The sequence below is a fragment of the Ctenopharyngodon idella genome, chromosome 17 (genome assembly GCF_019924925.1).
Source record: "Ctenopharyngodon idella isolate HZGC_01 chromosome 17, HZGC01, whole genome shotgun sequence".
Classification (NCBI taxonomy): domain Eukaryota; kingdom Metazoa; phylum Chordata; class Actinopteri; order Cypriniformes; family Xenocyprididae; genus Ctenopharyngodon; species Ctenopharyngodon idella.
Genome location: NC_067236.1, coordinates 1,850,728 through 1,871,711, shown reverse-complemented (window position 1 = coordinate 1,871,711; position 20,984 = coordinate 1,850,728). Strand labels below are relative to the sequence as shown.

The 20,984-nt window shown below is 35.6% G+C and overlaps 1 protein-coding gene across 3 annotated transcripts in view; it reads left to right on the top strand.

The window, feature by feature from the left end:
* sash1b (SAM and SH3 domain containing 1b) overlaps positions 1 to 20,984 on the top strand; it is a 126,333-nt gene that overhangs the window by 87,677 nt on the left and 17,672 nt on the right. For 2 of the 3 annotated variants that reach the window (XM_051869386.1, XM_051869388.1), the window contains 7 exons: positions 11,501 to 11,629; positions 13,742 to 13,789; positions 13,947 to 13,996; positions 16,576 to 16,613; positions 17,591 to 17,677; positions 18,783 to 18,895; positions 19,039 to 19,140. In XM_051869386.1, the coding sequence (XP_051725346.1) occupies positions 11,501 to 11,629; positions 13,742 to 13,789; positions 13,947 to 13,996; positions 16,576 to 16,613; positions 17,591 to 17,677; positions 18,783 to 18,895; positions 19,039 to 19,140 (567 nt within the window). Of the gene's footprint in view, positions 1 to 8,708; positions 9,247 to 11,500; positions 11,630 to 13,741; positions 13,790 to 13,946; positions 13,997 to 16,575; positions 16,614 to 17,590; positions 17,678 to 18,782; positions 18,896 to 19,038; positions 19,141 to 20,984 lie in introns of those variants that run through there. The other variant, XM_051869387.1, reaches the window with a different exon arrangement.

Below are 20,984 nucleotides of genomic sequence, written 5' to 3'. Positions count from 1 at the left end.
AAGTTTTTAACACCGTTAATCTTCTGCAATTAACTCAGCCTAAACTTTTTAATTTTATAGATCATTTTATTTTTATATCATCATTTCAGCTTTAGATTATGTTATCAAGTTTTGATGGTTATTTGTTTTAAGAAATGTAAGAATAATGTATGAAAACCTGTGGACTTAAAATGTTCAGTATTTGCATACTGAATTCCAATTGGTCTTCTTTCTTACATGTATTTGCATACTGAATTGTGAATGAACTTTACCTTCTTGCATCTACTTATCATCTTAGCACTGCAGATTTATAATGTTTAAAAGATGTGAAAACTTGCTCTATCCTGGCATTTAGCGTATGAAAAAACAAAAGTATAAATATAGGCCTTCTGAGTACTTCCCATGTGACAACTAGCCCCAGTCTGCTCTGTTTAATCAGAAAGTTCGAGCTTTGATTATGGTGCAGATGTTGTCGTTCATTCGATGGTTGTTGCTCAGATCCTAAGCACCACAAACTGTGTGAACATCCATCTTGTAAGGCAAGATGTGTCACAAAATGAGTTTGTATCTTGTATTGTACATAAGATGTTTGGCCCTTTTCTCATGAATAGACAAACTTTGAGATGCCTGTTTGAAAATATTAATAGTTCAACCAACAATAATACCTTACTTTACTTTAAATTACAGTGATTTAATTACTTAGCAATGCATTACAACCAACGCTGTGTGTGGGTGTGTGTGGTGTGTGTGTGTGTGTGTAGACAGATCGAGATATTTAAATTGTAAAGAATTTATATTTCATAGTAGTATTTGTTGAACTGCTTTAATACATGCCCATTTCAATAAATTGAATGTTATGCAATGAGAATCACTGTTGAGAATAATGAGTGAGTGGATAATATATGCTTGAACATGATGAAATGATGAAGGATGAACTAAATGCAGGAAGTGGCTGAGAAACAGACAGGGATCAGATCAGATCAGAGCATATGTACTTGATTAAAGAACCTCTTTGGTGTAAACGTTTCAGCACGTTCATGGAGCCCACAGGCAGGGCGAGAGAAATTCCTCACACTCTGGGAAAGCTTTCCAACTGCAGAACATAGTCATCATTTATAAACTTTTAAGACTTTTTCCCTCCATATTTTTGTGTGGGCTAATCAATGACAGTGATACAGCTGAAATGTATCCTTGAGAATTCCTGGTTGTGTCATTTCCTGTTTCCCAGTGCCAGAACGTGTCCCGGTTGCTTCATGGAGCGTGTGTGTATTGATGTGCATTTGAAGCACTTAAGTATAAGTATTAGGGGTGGGACGGTTCAGATTTCTCACGGTTCAGTTTGTATCACGGTTTTAGGGTCACGGTTTTGGTACAGTTCGGTATGTGCTATGTTCAGTAAAAAATAGGACAATTGTCAAATAAATATTTTAAAAAAATAATAATAATCTAACAGCTTTCAGGTACAGAAATTGAATAAAGTAATCAAATATAAAATAACACTGCATATAAACTTTTTTGAATAGTTAAATAAAGATGAAACATTATTGAAGTTACAAAAGTTATTCAGTCAAGAGTGATTTCTTCGTGCTTTGTCGTTTGATTAACATTAAAACACAGAGAGCAAGAATAGACTGCTGTCCCTTTAAGACATAATTCAAAGATCCAGTACACTGATACTGGTACACATGCGTTGTCTGTCTTGTTTTTCTCCTAAGACATAACCTACTATGTTTGTTAGGATACTCGCTAAGATGGGCATCTTGACATAATTTTTGTGTAGATTTGTCCGTTTAGGTGCAAGATTGAAAGAGAATTTGCGCGCTGTGACGCGGCTCTCCATGTACGCGCTTCGGATGAATGCACACACACACACACAAACACAAATCTCCTCACAGCGCGCGAGTTCTCTTTCGCGTCTTATGGATAAATATTTAAATTGGCAAGGTTTAAATGAGTTTAGTTTAAACACAGATAGCAACGTGAGATGTTCAGGTCTCACCTGCGCTCGCGCGCTATCAACACTTGGGTGATGACGACGTAAATGACTGGTCATAGAGCTTTCGGCACGTCATAGAACATTTGTTTACAACGAGTGACTGTTTTGTCCATGTTCTTTTGATCATCGCTGTTGTAACATATTGAGAAACTAGAATGCACATCCATCGACTGAAACATACATTAGCCGAATCCGTCTGTCTGTTTTGCACGTTGTTTTCAACAAACCATATTATAGTTGCGTCGTCAGATTTGGGATGAACCGCGGTGCAAGCGCGTTCCGAACCGTGGGTGGAGAACCGAACGTTTCGATTTTTTACAGCGAACCGTCCCACCCCTAATAAGTATTTATATGTAAGTTTAGTCCAGTTTAGAGTAACAATCTAGTTTAGAAAACTTGAATCTCTAATATTAAAACCTTAAGGCATGACACTACAGGCAAAAACACTGTTTTCTTCATGCACTGGTCAGTTTTGACTACTGGCTATTTGGCTGATTTATCGAGTGATATAAAGAGATATCCAATACCCACTCTGTATGCACCCTTCTTTGACTAAGTAGGGCGCACAGCCTGTACACTGTACGATTTATACTAGTCCTTTACGTTTGTTGCTTGTCAGACTGTATGAACATGATCCCCGCTGTAAGCCATGTCACACTGTGGGATCTCAGTTGTCATTAATGTCAGACTGTACGGCAGTCAAGACATGTTAAAAACGGACGAACGCAAGAAGAATCGTCCGGAGTTTTACATCATCAATCCGTGACATGTTCAGTGACATGAGCTGCATTTACAGTACTTGAATTCGCCGCAGAATTAATAACATTGCAGCGAGATCTAGTGGGAAGCATTCAAATTTGGCACAGAATTCTCTGTTATAAACTACAGGTATCAGATCAAACAGCGCTGACGTGGAAACCAGGAGAAATGTTGTGCCATGAATGAACAAGTTATATAAGGCTCTCCAGTGAGTAACGCTAACTGTAACCATGATCGCAGAAATAGTCAAATGTTTTGCATTATTCATTTCAGGGTTCATGCAAACATTTGGGAGTGAAATTCAAGCACTTTTCAATGACTTTTTAAAGTGCTTCACACTTTTTCCAGCACTTCAAATCTCTAAATATGATCCAATTTTAATGTTATTTTCAGTGTGATGATTTGTAAAACTAAATGTGTAAAGATGATGAACACTGAGTTGCAAATTTTTATTATTTTATTTTTTTTAAACATGAAATCAGTATAAACAGTAGATGGCGGCAGAGAAGCACTTATTGGCTTGTTAGCCATTTCCACTCCCTAATATATGCTGCAAAGTTGGAAAAGTCACGAAGTCTCATGAAAAACAAAAACTTTTCTTAAATAGTGACTGAATTACATAGAAAGCAAGTAAAGAGCACTCATTTTATAATCACTGAATCTGTCGGTCAGTTCAGTATGGTGCATTTAATAAGAGTAGAATATTTACATTTTTCCCTATAAAAATTAGGTTTTTGCATGTTACTATTATCAATAAAAGTTAATTTTATCTACATCTCAATTCAAGCCCAGTGCTTTACTGTCACATTTCCGATAAATAAACATGTAATATTATTAGTAACTGCACTTATTAATGCAAAACAATAGTAATATGATTAAATTAACTTTATGATTAAACCCCCACCCCCTGCCCAGTGCCACAAAATCAGGTGCTGGCGCCACCTTCTGTAGATCTTAGTGGCACTGGTGCCACTGCTCTTAAATGTTAGTCTGGAGCCCTGCTAGCAAACAAAATTGATCTCTAGTGTTAATTTTGATCATGGCTTGTCTTGAAAAGAAAAATAGGAAGAAGAAAAAAAACAAGTCAATCAATGCGCATCATCAGGTTCTGTGCTTCTATTTGATTTTGATTTGTCGTAAGAGAAGCATCGTCTGCCAGATTGTGGCTCAACTTTTGACACTGCCAGAATTTCATCTGAGGTCCAATTTGATCGCTATTCAACATACGTTTGAACATTTTGCTGAACATGTCAAACTAGCCATCAAAGACTGAAGATTTTAGCCTATAGGATCAGAGGAATCTTTTAGGATTTGCAAAATTTGTCTTAGATGGCCAAATTGTGGCCCAAATCATACAGTGTGTAAGTAACAAGAATTTGGAACTTGGCTTTATCCAAAGTTCAGACTTTGGAAATGTATGCAAATTGGAGAGTATTTAAAGTTGGCATGAAGTTGCGATAGTATTTACTTCCCTATTGTGACGTGTATCTGAGTCAGACAGCTTTTCGATCAAGAAAAAATGTAGGGCGGGACTTGAATTTGTCAATGAGAAATTGATTGGATGAGATATTATTTCAACAGCTCAGAGATATCGTCTCCCAGGAGCTGTTGAAAACTAATTGAGGTGAATGTGGCGTGACCCTCGGCTACCCGTACAGTCCTCCAGTCAGATAACACGGGGAATTAGAGCCATTATAGCTGTTGTAATCCCCCCCTCTACCCCCGTCATCTCATTCATCATGCCCAGGGTTCCCTGGTTAATGAGGAGGTGCAGTCGACTCCTCAGCTGGAGGGGAGGGGGACAGAGCGGCCCGTCCACAGAGAGGAGAAGATAAATGAGCTGCTGCTCATCCCGACACATGCTGAGACCCTCGAGCCGCTGATATGCTCTCATTTTGTCCTGGGTGATGTGACATTGCACCTCATTTAAAACCCTTTTAACTACAGTAGAATGTCGTGCTCATGTCCCGGTGGTGGCTTGAGATGTTTGATGTAATGTTTGAATTCATTATTTGCACTGGCTGGTGCGTTTATGTTCAGATTTGCATTTATATTATGTCAAAGGTAATACTTAACATTTCTTCAAGGTGATTAACATAATCCTTAATAGTGGATTATATAAATGTAAATCTCACAAAACGTGTCCAGGTCACATTTTACACCAAAATCGAAAGAAATGTAATTTTATTTATATATATATATATATATATATATATATATATATATGTATGTATATGTATATGTATATATATATATATATATATATATATATATATATATGTGTATAATTTTTTTTTTCCCTCCCCAAATTTTTAATTACCATAAAATATTCAATAAAATAAATATTAGAATCTAATGAGAATTTACAGTTGAAAATAATGAGTGAATAAATAAAATATATATAAAAAAATAATATGTATAATATTATGATTTCTTTTTATTTGTTTTTAATTTTGGGGTGAAATATGACCTGGGTATGTTCGTAAAGTTTATGCGAGTTCTCTCTTTAACAGTTTATAATTGATTTCTGTGCATAATTCATATGCTGTTATGATCAATTTATCACATTCATGCACATTTACATGTGGCATCAGTGTATGAATATAACATAACTCTTTTTTTTTATAGCGTGAAAATTTCTGTTTGCATGCAATGAAAAGGCTGCACATAGGAGACAGCGGGCAGATCATATGATTGGACCATAATAAAGTGTTTATCACAGGCTGGCTGTGTTGGGCAGCTCAGATCGGCCGTCACAGAGCTTTTCTCTTCAGCGTCGTTGCCTTTCTTAACTGATGAAAAGTGGCCAGATTTCGCGCAGCTTTGACTGGAGGGCATGTCACTTAACAAATGAATGGTTCTCTCTTCGAGGACAGTCGAGCTAGTCACAGAGAGCGCGACCACGAGACCCCTGTGCCTCTCGCGGTGGAGGAATGTGCATGTTTTCAGCCGAATGAAGGAAGCGTCTCACGAGTATAAGAATCTATTCTGTGCCTCTGATCTGCTCTGCATTCGTTGATATTGAATTACAGCGTTTTCTTGAAGAAGACACTGAATATGAGCCATTTTTACCAAATTGCAGTTTAACTTTCTAACCCATGTCATGCTTGATTATTTGAAAAGAGATCTCCCATGTTTTTTCATTATTTTTTTAGAGGACTGTGGGGAAAGAAACACAAACAGTGGGTCAGAGTTTCACAGTGGTCACTCTACTTTTAGACTGTCTGTGAGAATACAGAAAGAGCATAACTATAACTGACCAGAATGAGTGTGTTAAACTGACAGTGCTAAACACTTTACTTAAGGAATACATATTTTCAAAATCAGCTAGTAAATGGTTTATCTGACTAGTTGATTAATTGGTCTTAAAGGGGTTGTGACATGAGAAATCAAATTTGCCTTGATCTTTTGACATAAAAGAGGTCTTTGACCATTAAAACATCCTGCAAGTTTCATTGCTTAAAACGTCCTCCTCATTATAAACAAAATATTTCTTAATTAACCCCCAAAAACAGCTCATTTTGGTATTGTGGGATTTGTGACATCACACAGGAAAAATAATTTGCATATGACTGCCTCTAGTGATACATCATCGCACCATAGGCCCTGCCCACTGGCATTCAGTCGCTTAACAGCTGACATACACTGGATGTGAGCTTTGCGTCGTGTCAAAAGCAATTAGAACCATTATAATCACTGACGCTTTCTACACTGGAAACAGATGCGTGTTCAGTGTCTATCATACTCCACACACTTGAGTCTGTCGACAACAGGACAAATGAAAGGGTGAAAGAGCGTTTTGTCCAGTTTAAACTGCTCATTTGCGTCTCTGTACAGACTTCAGAAGGATCTGAGCGTCGGAAGCATGTGGATGGTTTATTTTAATGGCGTCCCAGATCGCGTCGGAGGATTATATGTTTGTTCGGAGCATTTTGTTTTGTAAATGAGGCACAACGTAATGGAGAGTTTGCAAAGAAACTTTTGTTGAAAGATGAAGCAGCTGTATTGTATCTGTTAGCAGCTGTATCACAAACCGTAAGTAAATAATTTCATAATGCTTTGTCTGTAAATGACAGTTTTATATGAATAATGTTTTCAAAACACTTACTCATGTGCAATTGCGAGTGGGCTTTGATGGTTGGGTGTGCAAACTTTATTAACATTATAAGTGAACTTCAAGGAACATATTAATATAATAATAATAAAATGTCATGACCCCTTTAAGGAAGTCCTGTATAATTAGTCTAGGATTCACCTGACTTTGACTTGTTGAGGGGTGTCTTTTATGTATAGGGTCATTCCGTGTCAAATCAACCAAATTTCGGAAACTTCCCCGGCTCAAATTTTTAATTTTGTTAATATTTGTTCTGTAGAAAGACAAACATAAATAGTGATGAAAGCCAAAAAATATTAAATGTTACAGATGTATATTTACTGAGTAATCCACTATTTTGTAGAGGGGGGTCAAAATGACAATTTTCCCCTGAGATTTGGAGCCAAATTATAGGGGTGTAAAAATGACTTTAGAAAGATGGCAGCATCATTATTTTATTTTGACACAGAGATTGGTAGGTCTATTAGTAAAATCTGTTGACTTTAGCAATCTTTGTTTCATTATATGCCAACAGTGACAGCTCAAAAATGGCAAAAAGCACTTCTTGTGTTTTTGCCTCAAGTTTGCATGCGGTATCTTAAAATCCTTTTAGATTCTGGTTCATAACCAAGCCATCCTTTTGCTATCTTCATTATAAAGGCCCTCGATGGTTCAGTCTCAGAGATATGGAGATCTTAATGCGGCTTCATGAGTAAATTGGTAAATTGTACACATTTTCAAATGTGGGTCACTTTGCATAGAGCTGATACTTTTTTCTCTTAAAGAGGAATATCTGAAGAACAAATAATGTTGAAACTAGAATTGTATCTCGTGTTTTTCTATCAACTCAATTTCATAGAACATACCTGAGTGCCATAAATATTCCTTTTCCAAAGTTTACATGCCTGTAACTCTAAAAGTATTCAAGATATCTTAATATCCTTCTAGATTCTCATTCTTAATAAACTGTCCTTTTGAAATCTTCATTTTCAAGGCCCTATATAGTTCAGTCCCATAGATATAGGGATCTCAAAGCAGCTCCATGTTCAAATTGTTGAATTTTACCCATTTTCAGCGATCGAAAACCAAATGTGGTTCACTTTGCACACAGCTTTTAAGAGGAATGTCTGAAGCATAAATAATGTTTAAAATAGAAATGAATATCTTGTTTCCCTCTATCAAAAGAATTGCATAAAACTTAACTTTCTAGGTGATACAAGGTGGTTAAAATCATGTGAAGATCAAAAGTCTGATCACATAGAGCAGGGGTATCCAATCCTCCACCTGGAGGGCCGCTGTCCTGCAGAGTTTAGCTAGAACCCCAATTAAACACACCTGAACCAGCTAATCAAGGTTTCACTAGGCATACTAGAAACTTCTAGGCAGGTGTGTTGAGGCAAGTTGGAGCTCTGCAGGACCAGGTTTGGACACCCCTGACATAGAGGAGTATCTCCTTAACATACTGCACGATCTAAGGTACTGTAAAGAGTTTGTCAAATAACTAGATCATTAATCTTTAATCGTAATAAAGTATGAAGAGTAATAATAGTGATGCTGCAAACTCTCCTAATTAATAACTTTATTAAATACTGACAGACATTAACATATAGACCTACCCATCAGTTAAACAATCAACTATATGTCTTATTTTGCTTGTGGTGTTTGTTTTTATAATGAATTTCCTTGTTTATGTCTTGGAAAGCTGTCTGCGTGTTGAATGGACGTCTCTGAGGGCTCATTGATGTGTGTAAATCTGAGCCAAGTCAGTCTTTGGAAGTGTCACTTCCTCCAGCACAGCGTTGCTCAGTCTGTGGAATATTAATCACCCTCAATAAGCTGCTCAGTGTCTGTGAACATCAGCGACGGACGCGCAGGTGCATTTAGACTCAGACAGACTGTCATCCCGCTTACTTCAGGGGCTTTTGCACTCATACAGGAGAGCGTTAAGAGAAAGTTTAAAAATTTTTCTAAAAGAACTTGACAAATAAGTAAATCTTGTTTCTCAGTTTTGTTCCAGTTAGTTTGTTTACAAGTTTCATTGGCTGCTTTAAGTGTTATTACTAAATATTGCCGTGTGGATCTCATGCTGTTTGACTCCAGTTGGCTGTGATTTGATTGTTGGACAGCAGGAGTGTTAAAGCCAGAAGACTTTCCAGATTTGTGCATTTCACTTCAATAATTTACCCATGAGTGGTGCATTATGCTTTTCCCATCTAAAGACGGGATGAACAACATTTGGCTCTTGCCTTCTTGCTGTCTGTAAGGATGTTCCTTTAAAACTCAGTTTTATTTTATATTTGGAGCAATAGATTATATTTTGACTATGGATAATGAAACAAACACTGATCAAGAAATTTGTGGGGATTTGAGCACGCCAGACAGTTTTTCATATGTATGGGCAGACCTGATGAATATCTTGGTAAGTTCATGAATTTTAATTAGCTTTTCAGTGTTTTCCAGAAAGGTTTTATTTTTTATGTAAGTTTTTGTTTTGTTTTGTTTTTTATAAGTTTTACTTTTTTATTTTATTAATAAAACACATTATTTATTTTAATATATAATAATAATTAATATATTTAATATATAATTTAATAATATAGATTTTATATTTACATAATGTTTAATATTAATTGGTATTTAATTAATATTATCCACATTATTAATAAAACATTATTTATTTTAATATATAATAATAACTAATATATTTAATATATAATTGAATAATAATAATATTGATTTTATATGTATATGTTTAATATTTATTGGTATTTAATTAATATTATTAATAAAACACATTATTTATTATATATATAATGATAATTAATATATTTAATAAATAATTTAATAATATTTATTTAATATTTATATAGTTAATATTTTTTGGTATTTAATATTATTAATATTATGTGGATGTTTACTGTCTGTCTATATGTCTAAATTAGTCCATGCATACTGCCTTTGTTATTAACAATAATAAAATATATATTATTCATTATTTAATATATTAATAATAATAATAATAATATATTATTTAATGTTTAATATTTATTCAGATTTATTCTTACTTAATTATTAATATTATGTGGCTGTTAGTCTATGTCTAAATAAGTCCTCTTTAGCATGCATCCTATGTCTTCAGCATTTTTTGTTGTCTTTGTAGTTTGTATAAATATTTGCATAGTGAAAGTACTGTATATGGGTTGACTTTACACTGAATGTCACATTTGATGTTATTTTATTGTATATAATGCCTGGGGAGGTGTTTCTTGATATTTTTATGTCAATTCACGTGAATAATATAAATGCTTGGTAGTCTTCTAAATGTCATTGTTTTAATGTCAAGTGTGTTTTGTCTGTGCCGTGGGTCATTTCAAAAGCATTTCACACTGAGGTCGACTGAAAGTTTTTGTATTAAAAGTACATGTAATTATTTAATGCTGTTTGTTTTGTTTTTTTACATCATTTAATCTAGTAAACTTAGTCATTCTTCTATTCATAAATGCTGAATATTTATTTGTCTGCTATAAAAGAGGTTCCTATCATTTTGTTTGAAATCACAAGACTCTCTGCATCCCAAAACTTTCCCATCACTACTAAAGTGTATTGTGTGTTATGGTTATATGGGTGATATAGTTGAGTAAAACTTCAGTGTGCTAAAAATATTTGAGGGAAATTTTTAGGAGATGAGCTTGCAGATCTTGAGATGATGCTTTGTCCTCAGGGTCTTTGAGTTTACAAGAGAGGTCACGTCTCAGTGTGTCATACAATACCAGGAAGACATGCTGAGAGAAAGTTGATTTCTTCTGACTGTGTATATTGAGTTTGGGCTCCTCCTTTCATGGATCTGTTGATCTCAGAGGAGGCTGACCAGGGGTATTTCTGGCTCTCTTTAACAGCAGGATGGAGGCCAGCAGGATATTGACTGTAATCAGAAGTGTCTTTGCTCAATGGCACAGTGGTGATAGTTCATAAGGAACCCTTTGCATGATTTGAACCTGCAACTTTTTATTAACCAATACACCGTAACCACCTCCATAGCGGTGATTAAGGGTGTGTTCACACTTGTAGTTTGGTTCTCTTGGTCCAGACCAAAAAAAGAAAATAATACATTTAGTTCGCTTAGCATTCACACTGTCATTTTTAAATGGGTAGTCACCCAAAAATCCCATGATTTACTCACCCTCAAGCCATCCTAGGTGTAAAAATTTAAATCCAAATTTAAAACTTCACTTCAGAAGGCCTTTATTATCCCCCTGGAGCAGTGGAGATTATATTTATGATGGATGGATGCATTTTTGGGGGGGCATCATAACACGCCCCCCATTCGCTACCATTGTAAATCTTTGGAGAGCAAGGATATTTTTGAATATATCTCCGATTCTCGTCTGAAAGAAGATAGTCATATACATCTAGGATGGCTTGAGTGTGATTAAATTATGGGATAATTTTCATTTTGGGGTGAACTAACCCTTTAAGACCGAACCTTAAGAAACAAAAAAAAAAAAAAAACTTTTTTGACGTATATTTTGTGACGGTCACAGATCCTACCGAACATTCAAAACAATGCTGTGCGTGGATATCCGTCACAGTTTTGCGATGATTATAAAAGCAGTTTTTTCCTCACTGCTGTTTTCAAACTGCAAAATAATAAGTGCATTGTTCGTGTGTTGTAGGATGGCTCTCTGGGTAACATTGAGGATCTGGCCCAAGAGTATTCAGAGTATTACAGCACGTCTTACAGCGAAGTGTGCGACAGAATGGAGGAGTTACGCAAACGCAGAGTGGCTCAAGAAGCAGAGACGGTAAAACACTCACATGAACTTCTATTGAAGGGCATATTGTACACTTTTTTTTATTTCTTTTTCAATAAAGCCCACCTACACTACTGTTCATAGTTTGGGGTTGAGATTTTTTTTAATGTTTTTGAAAGAAGTATCAAATGCTCACCAAGGGTGCATTTATTTGAACAAAAATACAGTAATACTGTGAAATATTAATACAAGTTTTCTATGTGAAAATATTTTAAAATGTCATTTTTATTCCTGTGATGCAGAGCTGAATTTTCAGCATCATTACTTAAGTTTTCAGTGAAACATGGTCCTTCAGAAATCTTCTATATTCCTTCAGAAATTATATATTCTATATCCTAATCATTCATGTGCTGATTTGCTGCTCAAGAATTAATTCTTATTTATGGAAGCTTGTTTCCGGCACTAAAAAAATAAAAAAGGTAATTGAGACTTTTTATCTCACAATTCTTTTTTCTCGCAACTGCGAGTTTGCATTTCACAATTCGGACTTTTCTCAATTTCTCAGAATTGCGAGATTAAAACTTGCAATTGCGTCTTATAAAGTCAGAATTGTGAGATAGATAACTTGGAATTCTGACTTTTTTCTCAGAATTGTCTCTTTGTATCTCGCAATTCTAACTTTATAACTTGCAATTGTTAGTTAAGGGGCCCTATTTTAACGATCTAACTGCATGGTCTGAAGCGCATGGTGCACTTAGGGCATGTCCGAATCCACTTTGGGTAGTTTAACGACGGGAAAAATGGTCGGCACGCTCAGCACATGGTCTAAAAGGGTTGTTCCTATTCTCTTAATGACTAATGGGTGTGTTTTGGGTGTAACTTGCAATAAACCAATCAGAGCCTGATCTCCCATTCCCTTTAAAAGCTAGTTATGCTCGCTCCATGGCGGATTCACTATTTACATTAAAATGAATATTTACACTATTAAAATGAACGCTTCTCTAGTGAGAAAACGGATCTGCTCATGTGCAAGGTTAAAGCGCGCGAGCAGACCATCTACAGGAAAAGCTGGATTCCACCAAAGCATTTTTATCTTTATTCACACAATAATAATCTTTTACATTGTAATCCTTTTATTTTCAATATTTGGCATGTTTGTGTGCTGCTGTGCGTCCTTGTGTGCGTAACAAGCAGAGTGTGTGCACGTTGTGCACCCGCATATAGGCGCATATTACTAACACACTCTTTAAATAACAAAAAAAAATAGTGCACCATTGACTTCAGACCAGGTTTCAGTTAGTCAATGACGCAGTCTATTTCAGTTGCCTCAAAATAGTAACGCGTCAACAATGCGCCTGAACACACCTGGTTTTTAGACCAGCACGCCCTTGGGCGTACAAATGGGCGCAAATGCATTTGCTATTTAAACAACGTGGCGCTGGACTTGAAAATGATAACTGCGTCGGGCTGAAACTAGCAAAAAACACTTGCGTTGCGCCTGGCGCCGCATTGCACCGGGTGTATGGTAGGGCCCATAAACTCACAATTCTGAGAAAACAGATTGCACATTTATAACACGCAATTTCTAATTTATATCACACAATGCTGACTTTATAACTCGCAATTGTGAGTTTATATCTCGCAATTCTGAGGAAAAAAGTCAGAATTGTGAGCTATAAACTTGTAATTACCTTTTTTATTTTTTATTTCATGGCGGAAACAAACTTCCATACTTACCAGTGTTGAAAAGAATTGTGCTGCTTCATATTTTTATGGAAACTGTGATTTCCTTCAGGATTCTTTGATGAATAGAAAGTTGAAAAGAAGAGCATTTATTTGAAATAGAAATATTTTTTAACTTTATAAATGTCTTTACTGTCACTTTTGATCAATTATGCATCCTTGTTGAATAAAAATATTATTTAAAAAAAAACCTAACTAAAAAATCTTACTGACTCTAAACTTTTGAACAGTAATGTAGCATTTTAAAAGAGCAAGAAAATCAAATTTGTCCTGTGCAAAAAATAAAATATTGCTTCACAATGAAAATGATGGTGAGATGTGTCATTTGGTTGGGCTAGATAACGGTTATCAGAGAATGAAGGAATGAACAGTTTGTCATTGAGTGTTTTGTTTAACTTGCTGTATGACTTTGTTTCTCAGGCAAAGGCTGAATCAACAACATCCCTTCAGCTGCGGTTGGAAATCCAGGTGGGTAGATTAATCACAGAATGACCTGTCCAGAAAACTTGTGCTTTCATGGGAAAGGCACTATAATGTCATCTGTACTCTTTGTTCAAACATTTATACACTATTTCCATCTGTATTTGCTGTTAAGAGCCTAAAATGTCTTTATTTTTCCTCCCAGGAGTCATTGGGGCTGTCTAGTGCTGTGTCCACACCTGAGTTAGAGAGAAGGTACATGACATCTTGTTGCTTTTTCAGTGTTTCTCATCCAGTCTTTGCAAACTGTGCTTGTTTTAAGAACACGATTAAGGGACTTTCTAGTTGCAAATATTTAAGATTCCATAACGAGATATAATGAGATATTTTGAGTTCCTGGACGTACTTAAATAAGACCCCGCAGCCCTGAGAGTTACTCAACAATGAAACACATCCGGCCATCAGGACATTGGAGATGATGCATTTATTTCCTGTTGACCCCTTTTTTCCTCATTTCTCTGTTTCCTTCCTTTCATTGTCCACCGGATGAGATACAATCTGAATCACCACCATCAGCAATGTTAATACACGTAATGCACGAGTCAATTTAGTTATTTTTGTTCATTATTCACAATATGAGCTACATTAGTAAAACAAAACTTGTGGCTCTAAACTGTGATTGGATGAGCCACGGTCAAAATTATTGTGATATAAACCGATAAACTACACAAGACCTCCCCCAAATAATGGTTAAATCACAGTAAAATGTCTCTCAGGGTTTATTGCATTTATAAATAACACCTATATTCAAAAAATATAATCCATAGTAACTAGTAAAAAAAAAAAATTCACCAAGTAGGCCTAATATTTTCATTAGCTTAAAGGGGCTATATGTAGAATTCAGAAACCCTTGTTATAAGCGACACCGGTGGCCGTTAAGTGAACTGCAGCCAGCAACTTATTGCTCGTGCACACATATCTTAAAAGAGACTGAACGTGATTCAAATCCCTGATATACTAACGGCAAAGTTCTTTTTCGTTCTTTGCTTAGAAGTAAAAAGACGTTGAAAATACCTTTGCAGCGATATACTGTTAAAGAACATACCTATACTGCCCACGCTGCTCTTCACACATTGGCAATACAAAAAGCAATTAATATGAAAATTCTTACATAAAACCCCTTTAACATTAGCCAAACATTGCATATTAGCCATACTACACATTACTTTTTTTACTGTATTTTTGATCAAATAAATGCAGTCTTATTGAGCATAAGAGACTTCTGTCAAAGACATTTACAAATCTTACTGACCTCAAACTTTTGAACCCCACTGTAAACTCATATTATATTATCTGTTTTATAATGAATTCTGTAATACTTTAGCTAATAAACAGCGTTACTATAAATTGTTGTAATGAATATGCAGGGTTAAGACACATTTGTTTGCAGTTTTGAATGTGTCTTTCTAGGGGTGGACGATATACCGGTAGACCCGATTAACCGGTAGAAATTTGTCAACCAGTAGAGATTTTAGACTTTCGTCTTTATTGCAGTTAAGCTCACATGACGTTGCTTTGCTGCCCCGTCACGAAAGCTTGTCATCTGAAACTCAAGTACAATAAGTAGCGAAAGAGAACTCAGAGAGACTGTTTCTGAGAGACGCGCACATAAAGCCACTGCTCATAGAGCGTGTGAGTACTGAACTGAGTTCTTTTTGCCACCTTATTGGGCTTGAATGGTCAAATACACTTATGTCAAAATGCCCGTCTTTGCGAGTATCCACGTAAACACAGTCATTTATGTCTTAAGAACGTAAAGAGAGTTGAGAAAGAAAGTGTATGTGTTTTAGTATATTAGATCCATGCATTCAGTCTTAAAGCGACAGCAGCCTAATAAACTTGCATCCGTCTGTGCCATTAATGTTAATCTCACTGCTCTTGACTGAATTACTTTTGTAACTTTAATAAGAATAATGTTTGTTTAATTTACACAGTGAAGATGATGCAGTGTTTTTTGTACATTTGATTACTTTATATAATGTATGTATTATTTTTTTATTTAGTGCTTGAGGTTTTTAGGTAGGTCTGTTTCATTTGTGTCTTTGTTCTGTTGTAATTTGTTGTCCTGTTGCTTGTAATTAGTTTCTTTGCTCTTATTGTATCACTAACTGTTTACTTGTCTTCAGTGAGCTTGAGCCTTTTTTATCTTATTTATTTATTTATTTTTACATGTTAGGCTAGTATTAGTTTTTTGTGGTATTGAAATTGGTGATGAGATTTATGAAATTTCAGTGGTATCAAAATGTTGATGATATAACTTTATTCAAAGCAAAAATAACTATATTGTTATCGTGAAATTAAATGACTCATATCATGATACAAGATTTTGGTCATATCGCCCACCCCTATATCTGTCCTCGCACGTTTACAGTGCTTCCGAGAACTCAGGTACATGCTAAAATCAGCAGCACGTGTCAGCTGAGAGAAAGACAAATAAAGAGAGAGGGACAGGAATTTAGAAGCCATGTGAGCGCTATGTCCCTCTAAAACCCCTCCGGTGCGTGAAAAAGCCTCCATTGTTGCTGTGAGGTGTGGTGTGCCGGCCGACAGCAGCATGTGTCTTTATTCGCTCTGACAGACGGCTGAGTCTAACTCACTGCCCCACAGGCAGCATGGACACCAGTTAGGACAGACATATTACTACAAATGAATGGATAGGTGTTGAAAATGAAGAAAATAATGTGGGAGAGCAGGTGAGATGAAACACAGTGTGATGAAGATTTGATGGAGACATATTTGCTGGAGTTCATGCTTGTTTGTACTTTTGCTTACAGGCAATCAATGAACAAGTCCAGCTCTGAAGACGGATCCGGTTAGTACCACATTTTGTGTTTGTTTATTTGTTTGATTGATTGTCTTGATTGTCAGGGTTCGCACAGTCAGGAAAAACCTAGGAGTATCGGAATTTTAAAACTGGGAAAAGTCAAGAGTGAAACTACAATTCTGCTCTGCTCTAGAATGTTTAATTGGCTAAACAGTGTTCTTTTGTAAATGCCTTTTGTAAATCTTATAAATTCATGCAGATTCATTGGTCAAAAGCTGTGGGAACCCTGTGAAATACACTGTCAGTCAAATGTTTGGACACGCCTCCTCATTCTTTGTTATTATTATTATTATTATTATTATTATAACTATTATTATTTTTATTACTATTTTCTACATCTCGATCAGTTTCATGAGGTACATCCTGGGATGATTTTATAAAGTTCACATTTTTCCTTGGTTATCTAAATTATTATTATTATTATTATTATTATTATTATTTTATTACTCTACTGTTCAAATGTTTGTGGACTGTAAGATTGTTTAATGTTTTTGAAAGAAGTCTCTTCTGTTCACCCATGCTGCATTTATTTGATGAGAAATTCCAGTAAAAAAAAAACAGTAATATTGTGAAATATGATTACAATTTAAAATAACTATTTTTCTATTTGAATATATTTGAAAATGTAACTAATTCTTGTGATGTAAAGCTGAATTTTCAGCATCATTCCTCCAGACTTCAGTGTCACATGATCCTTCAGAAATCATTCTACCATTCTATTTGCTGCTCAAGAAAAATTTCTGATTATTATCAATGTTGAAAACAGTTGTGCTGCTTCATATTTTTGTGGAAACTGTGATACATTTAGAACAGCATTTTTTTAGGCACAACTAATATTTGTCTACAAAACTAATCTTTTAGATCAGGGGGGGGGGAAAACTAAGTTGTATTCAATTTTTTGACTCGTAAGTTCTTGAAACATGCAATTAAAACATTCATTGACTTTAAACCTTTGTTTCTAACAGCAGGGAGATGGGACAGAAAGAAAAACAAATCGTTCTGGCAGAACTTCCGCAAGACACAGAAAGGGAGCGTTCGAGCGCTACCAAAAGGTTCTTCACCCATTTCTAACCACAATTCCATTAAATCTTCAGATCTATATATCTAGAAAATTAGATCTAGATTAGTGCTGTCAATCGATTAAAAAATTAATTAATCTCACATTTTTCCTGTAATTAATCACGATTAAAAAGTTTTTAATATTTTTATATTGTAATAATTTCACAGTTACTCTCCAAATTAATGTAGAAACAAAGACAGTATTTTTAAATATTTGTTTAATGGCATCTATTTATGATTGAAGGCCAGTATCACTGATAACTAATACTGGTATTGATGTCTGTTATTTTTTTAAACATTAATTATAGACATTCAACATTAGAGTGTGTAAAATCTATCAATTTCAACATTTATTAGGATTTAAAATCAATGACGTCTTTTAATTTAAGTAAATTTTAATTTAATTGAACTTAAAACAATCTTCACATAAACCTATTATAATGTCATATTTCCCTGTGGCCTTCCTACTTGTCTAACAGGTTGGAAATATGCAGAAATTGAAATTAGAAATTAAATATAGATTAATCCTTATTAAAGCTACAATTTTCTCTGTTACCTTTGTTCTTTGATTGACATTAATGACAGACATCACAGCGACTGGTTTATTATGCTGCTGTCACTTTAAGAGCTGCCGCTGTCGAGCATGACGCGGATCTGATGAGAATCTCATTTTCACACAACTCTTTAAGTTCATTTAAGACATTATTAAACTCATTATGAGGATACTTGACAAAACGGGCATTTTGGCATAATTCTTTGTGTTACTGTTTGTTCAAGCGTGAAAGAGAACTCGATACTGGTGCGCATCTTTCTGAGCACACGAGACGTGTGTGTCACACAGACACGACATTCACAGAGTGTGTTCTCATTTGTCTTGTGGTGCTTGAATGGTTTAAAAGCATTTGCGTGAATAAGGGCGTGATCTTAATGTAATACTAGCCAAATTATGATGGAAAAACGGATGCTGTGTTAAATAATTTTAATATGATTAAACTGAAAAAAATAATCACATGCATTAACGTGGTAATTTTGACAGCACTAATCTAGATATAACATTGCTTTAAATTATACGCATGTCCTTTGACCTTTGGTCTACAGGGGAGGATCCTGGCTTTGTGGCCAGTGAGATCACGATGAGCGATGAAGAACGCATCCAGCTGATGATGATGGTGAAGGAGAAGATGATTACGGTGGAGGAAGCCTTGGCTCGGGTATGAAACGGTTTCACAACCCATTTTGCTTCCATAATGTGATACATTTACAAGATTACAGGATGCTCAGTAAAAACAGTGTGGGATGGGATTTGATGTTACTCCCCCAAACATTTGCTAACATGCATTTTACTGTCCCTCAGCTGAAGGAATATGAAACGCAGAACAGGCAGTCCAACAGCATGGAAACGACCAGTTGGACCGACACACCCAGTCTCTCCATGACCGAATCCTCCTTCTGTAATGTAAGTTTCCCAGTCACCTTCTGCGTTTGCTAATGAGAAGTTCTCGCATGTGAGATCCCAAAGCCACCCGCGTTCTCCATAGGCACATACGACCTGTGAAGTGGAAGGAGTAAATATCCATTAGCCGTGTGCCACATCCTTATTTGTTGTGATGAGCAGATCTTCTGTCTATAGACACTCACAGCAGGGTTTTCACCCGCTATCTGTGGGATTTGCCACCCCTCCATCCCCCCATCATGTCGTAGATGTGAACCACGGCCCCTCCGGGCCTCCAGGCAGGGTCCTATTCATCCACTCAATGCTGTTACCCCCATTGTGCATTTTTGGCCGGTTGAATGCAGGGCTGCTCTCTCTCCAGCGGCCTGCAGCTCTTTTGTACAGGGATTGTGTGATTAAGGCACTTGGATGCAGGAGCCATTCCACCAATTCCACTGGACAGGACCACTGTTTACCATTGGGTGCATTCTGTAAAAATGAATTTTCGTTGTTGTGTTTGCTAAGACAAGCATTATTGCTTTCAAGGTTATATAAACATACCTCTAAAACCAAAGGGACAGTCACACTACACAAAGTTCACTCCAAAGTTCAAGTTTCATGAACTCCAGTTTTGGGAAAAGTTACTTTTAAAAGCAATGAATTACAATATTGCGTTATTCCCTAAAAAAAAAAGTGCATTAATTGCATAGTTACTTTTTATGAAAGTAATGCGTAAAATTACTTTTGCGTTACTTTTTCTCACCTGGGCTGGACTTGCTTGTTTTTGATTTGTTTTTGTTTTTTATAACAAAAAAAGTTCTATTTTTGGCAATGTTAAGGCCCTTTCACACTAAAAGTGAAATGAATAAGCCTCAGGCTGAAGGAAATGCATATTTATGCCTGTACAGTAGAGGGCACAGCTCAAACAAACCTTTCAGCTGTGCTGCCATTCTGCATTGAAGAAGAATAGGATACAGGAAGTTCAACACCCTTATTTCTAAATCTAATCTAAAGTCATTTTTGCTTATTAGTATGGTTGAATTGGATCATTGAAGGTCAGCAGCAAAGACATTGGTTAATAAAGTGAGATTAAATACATAAAGTATATTTGTGTCATTTAATATAGTTAATTATTACAGGTTTGCGTTAAATTCTGAGATTGCATTTCACTGTTTTTCAGTGTTTTCGTGCAAGTGAGATGAGTAAATGCATGTTCACATTTAGTCTAGAACTACAATAATCATCATGTTCACACAGCGCACATAACGCCTCTGCACTTTATTTCTCTCAGCATGAGGACAGGAGAGCTGTCAGTCAATAAATGTGAAAAAGTAACTTGTGTTACTTATTTGAAAAAGTAACTATTTTGTTTAAAATTGAAAAAGTAATGTGTAACTTTACTAGTTACTTGAAAAACTAATCTGATTACGTAACTCAAGTTACTTGTAACGCGTTACCCCCAAAACTGGTGAACTCTGACCTGCGAAGTCATATCACATTACCAACAGAAGATCAATATGTGACCCTGGACCATAAAATTATTTTGTAAATTTCCTACCGTAAATATATCAAAAATTTATTTTTGTGAGTGGATATGTGTTGCTAAGGACTTCATTTGGACAACTTTATATGCAATTTTCTCAATATTTAGATTTTTTTGCACCCTCAGATTCCAGATGTTCAAATAGTTGTATCTTGGCCAAATATTGTCCTATCCTAACAAACCATACAAAAATACAAGTTTATTCAGCTTTCAGATGATGAATGGACCCTTATGACTGGTTTTGTGATCCAGGGGTCACATATGTCACAGCATAACCTCTTAAAGGAACACTCCACTTTTTTTGAAAATAGGCTCATTTTCCAAC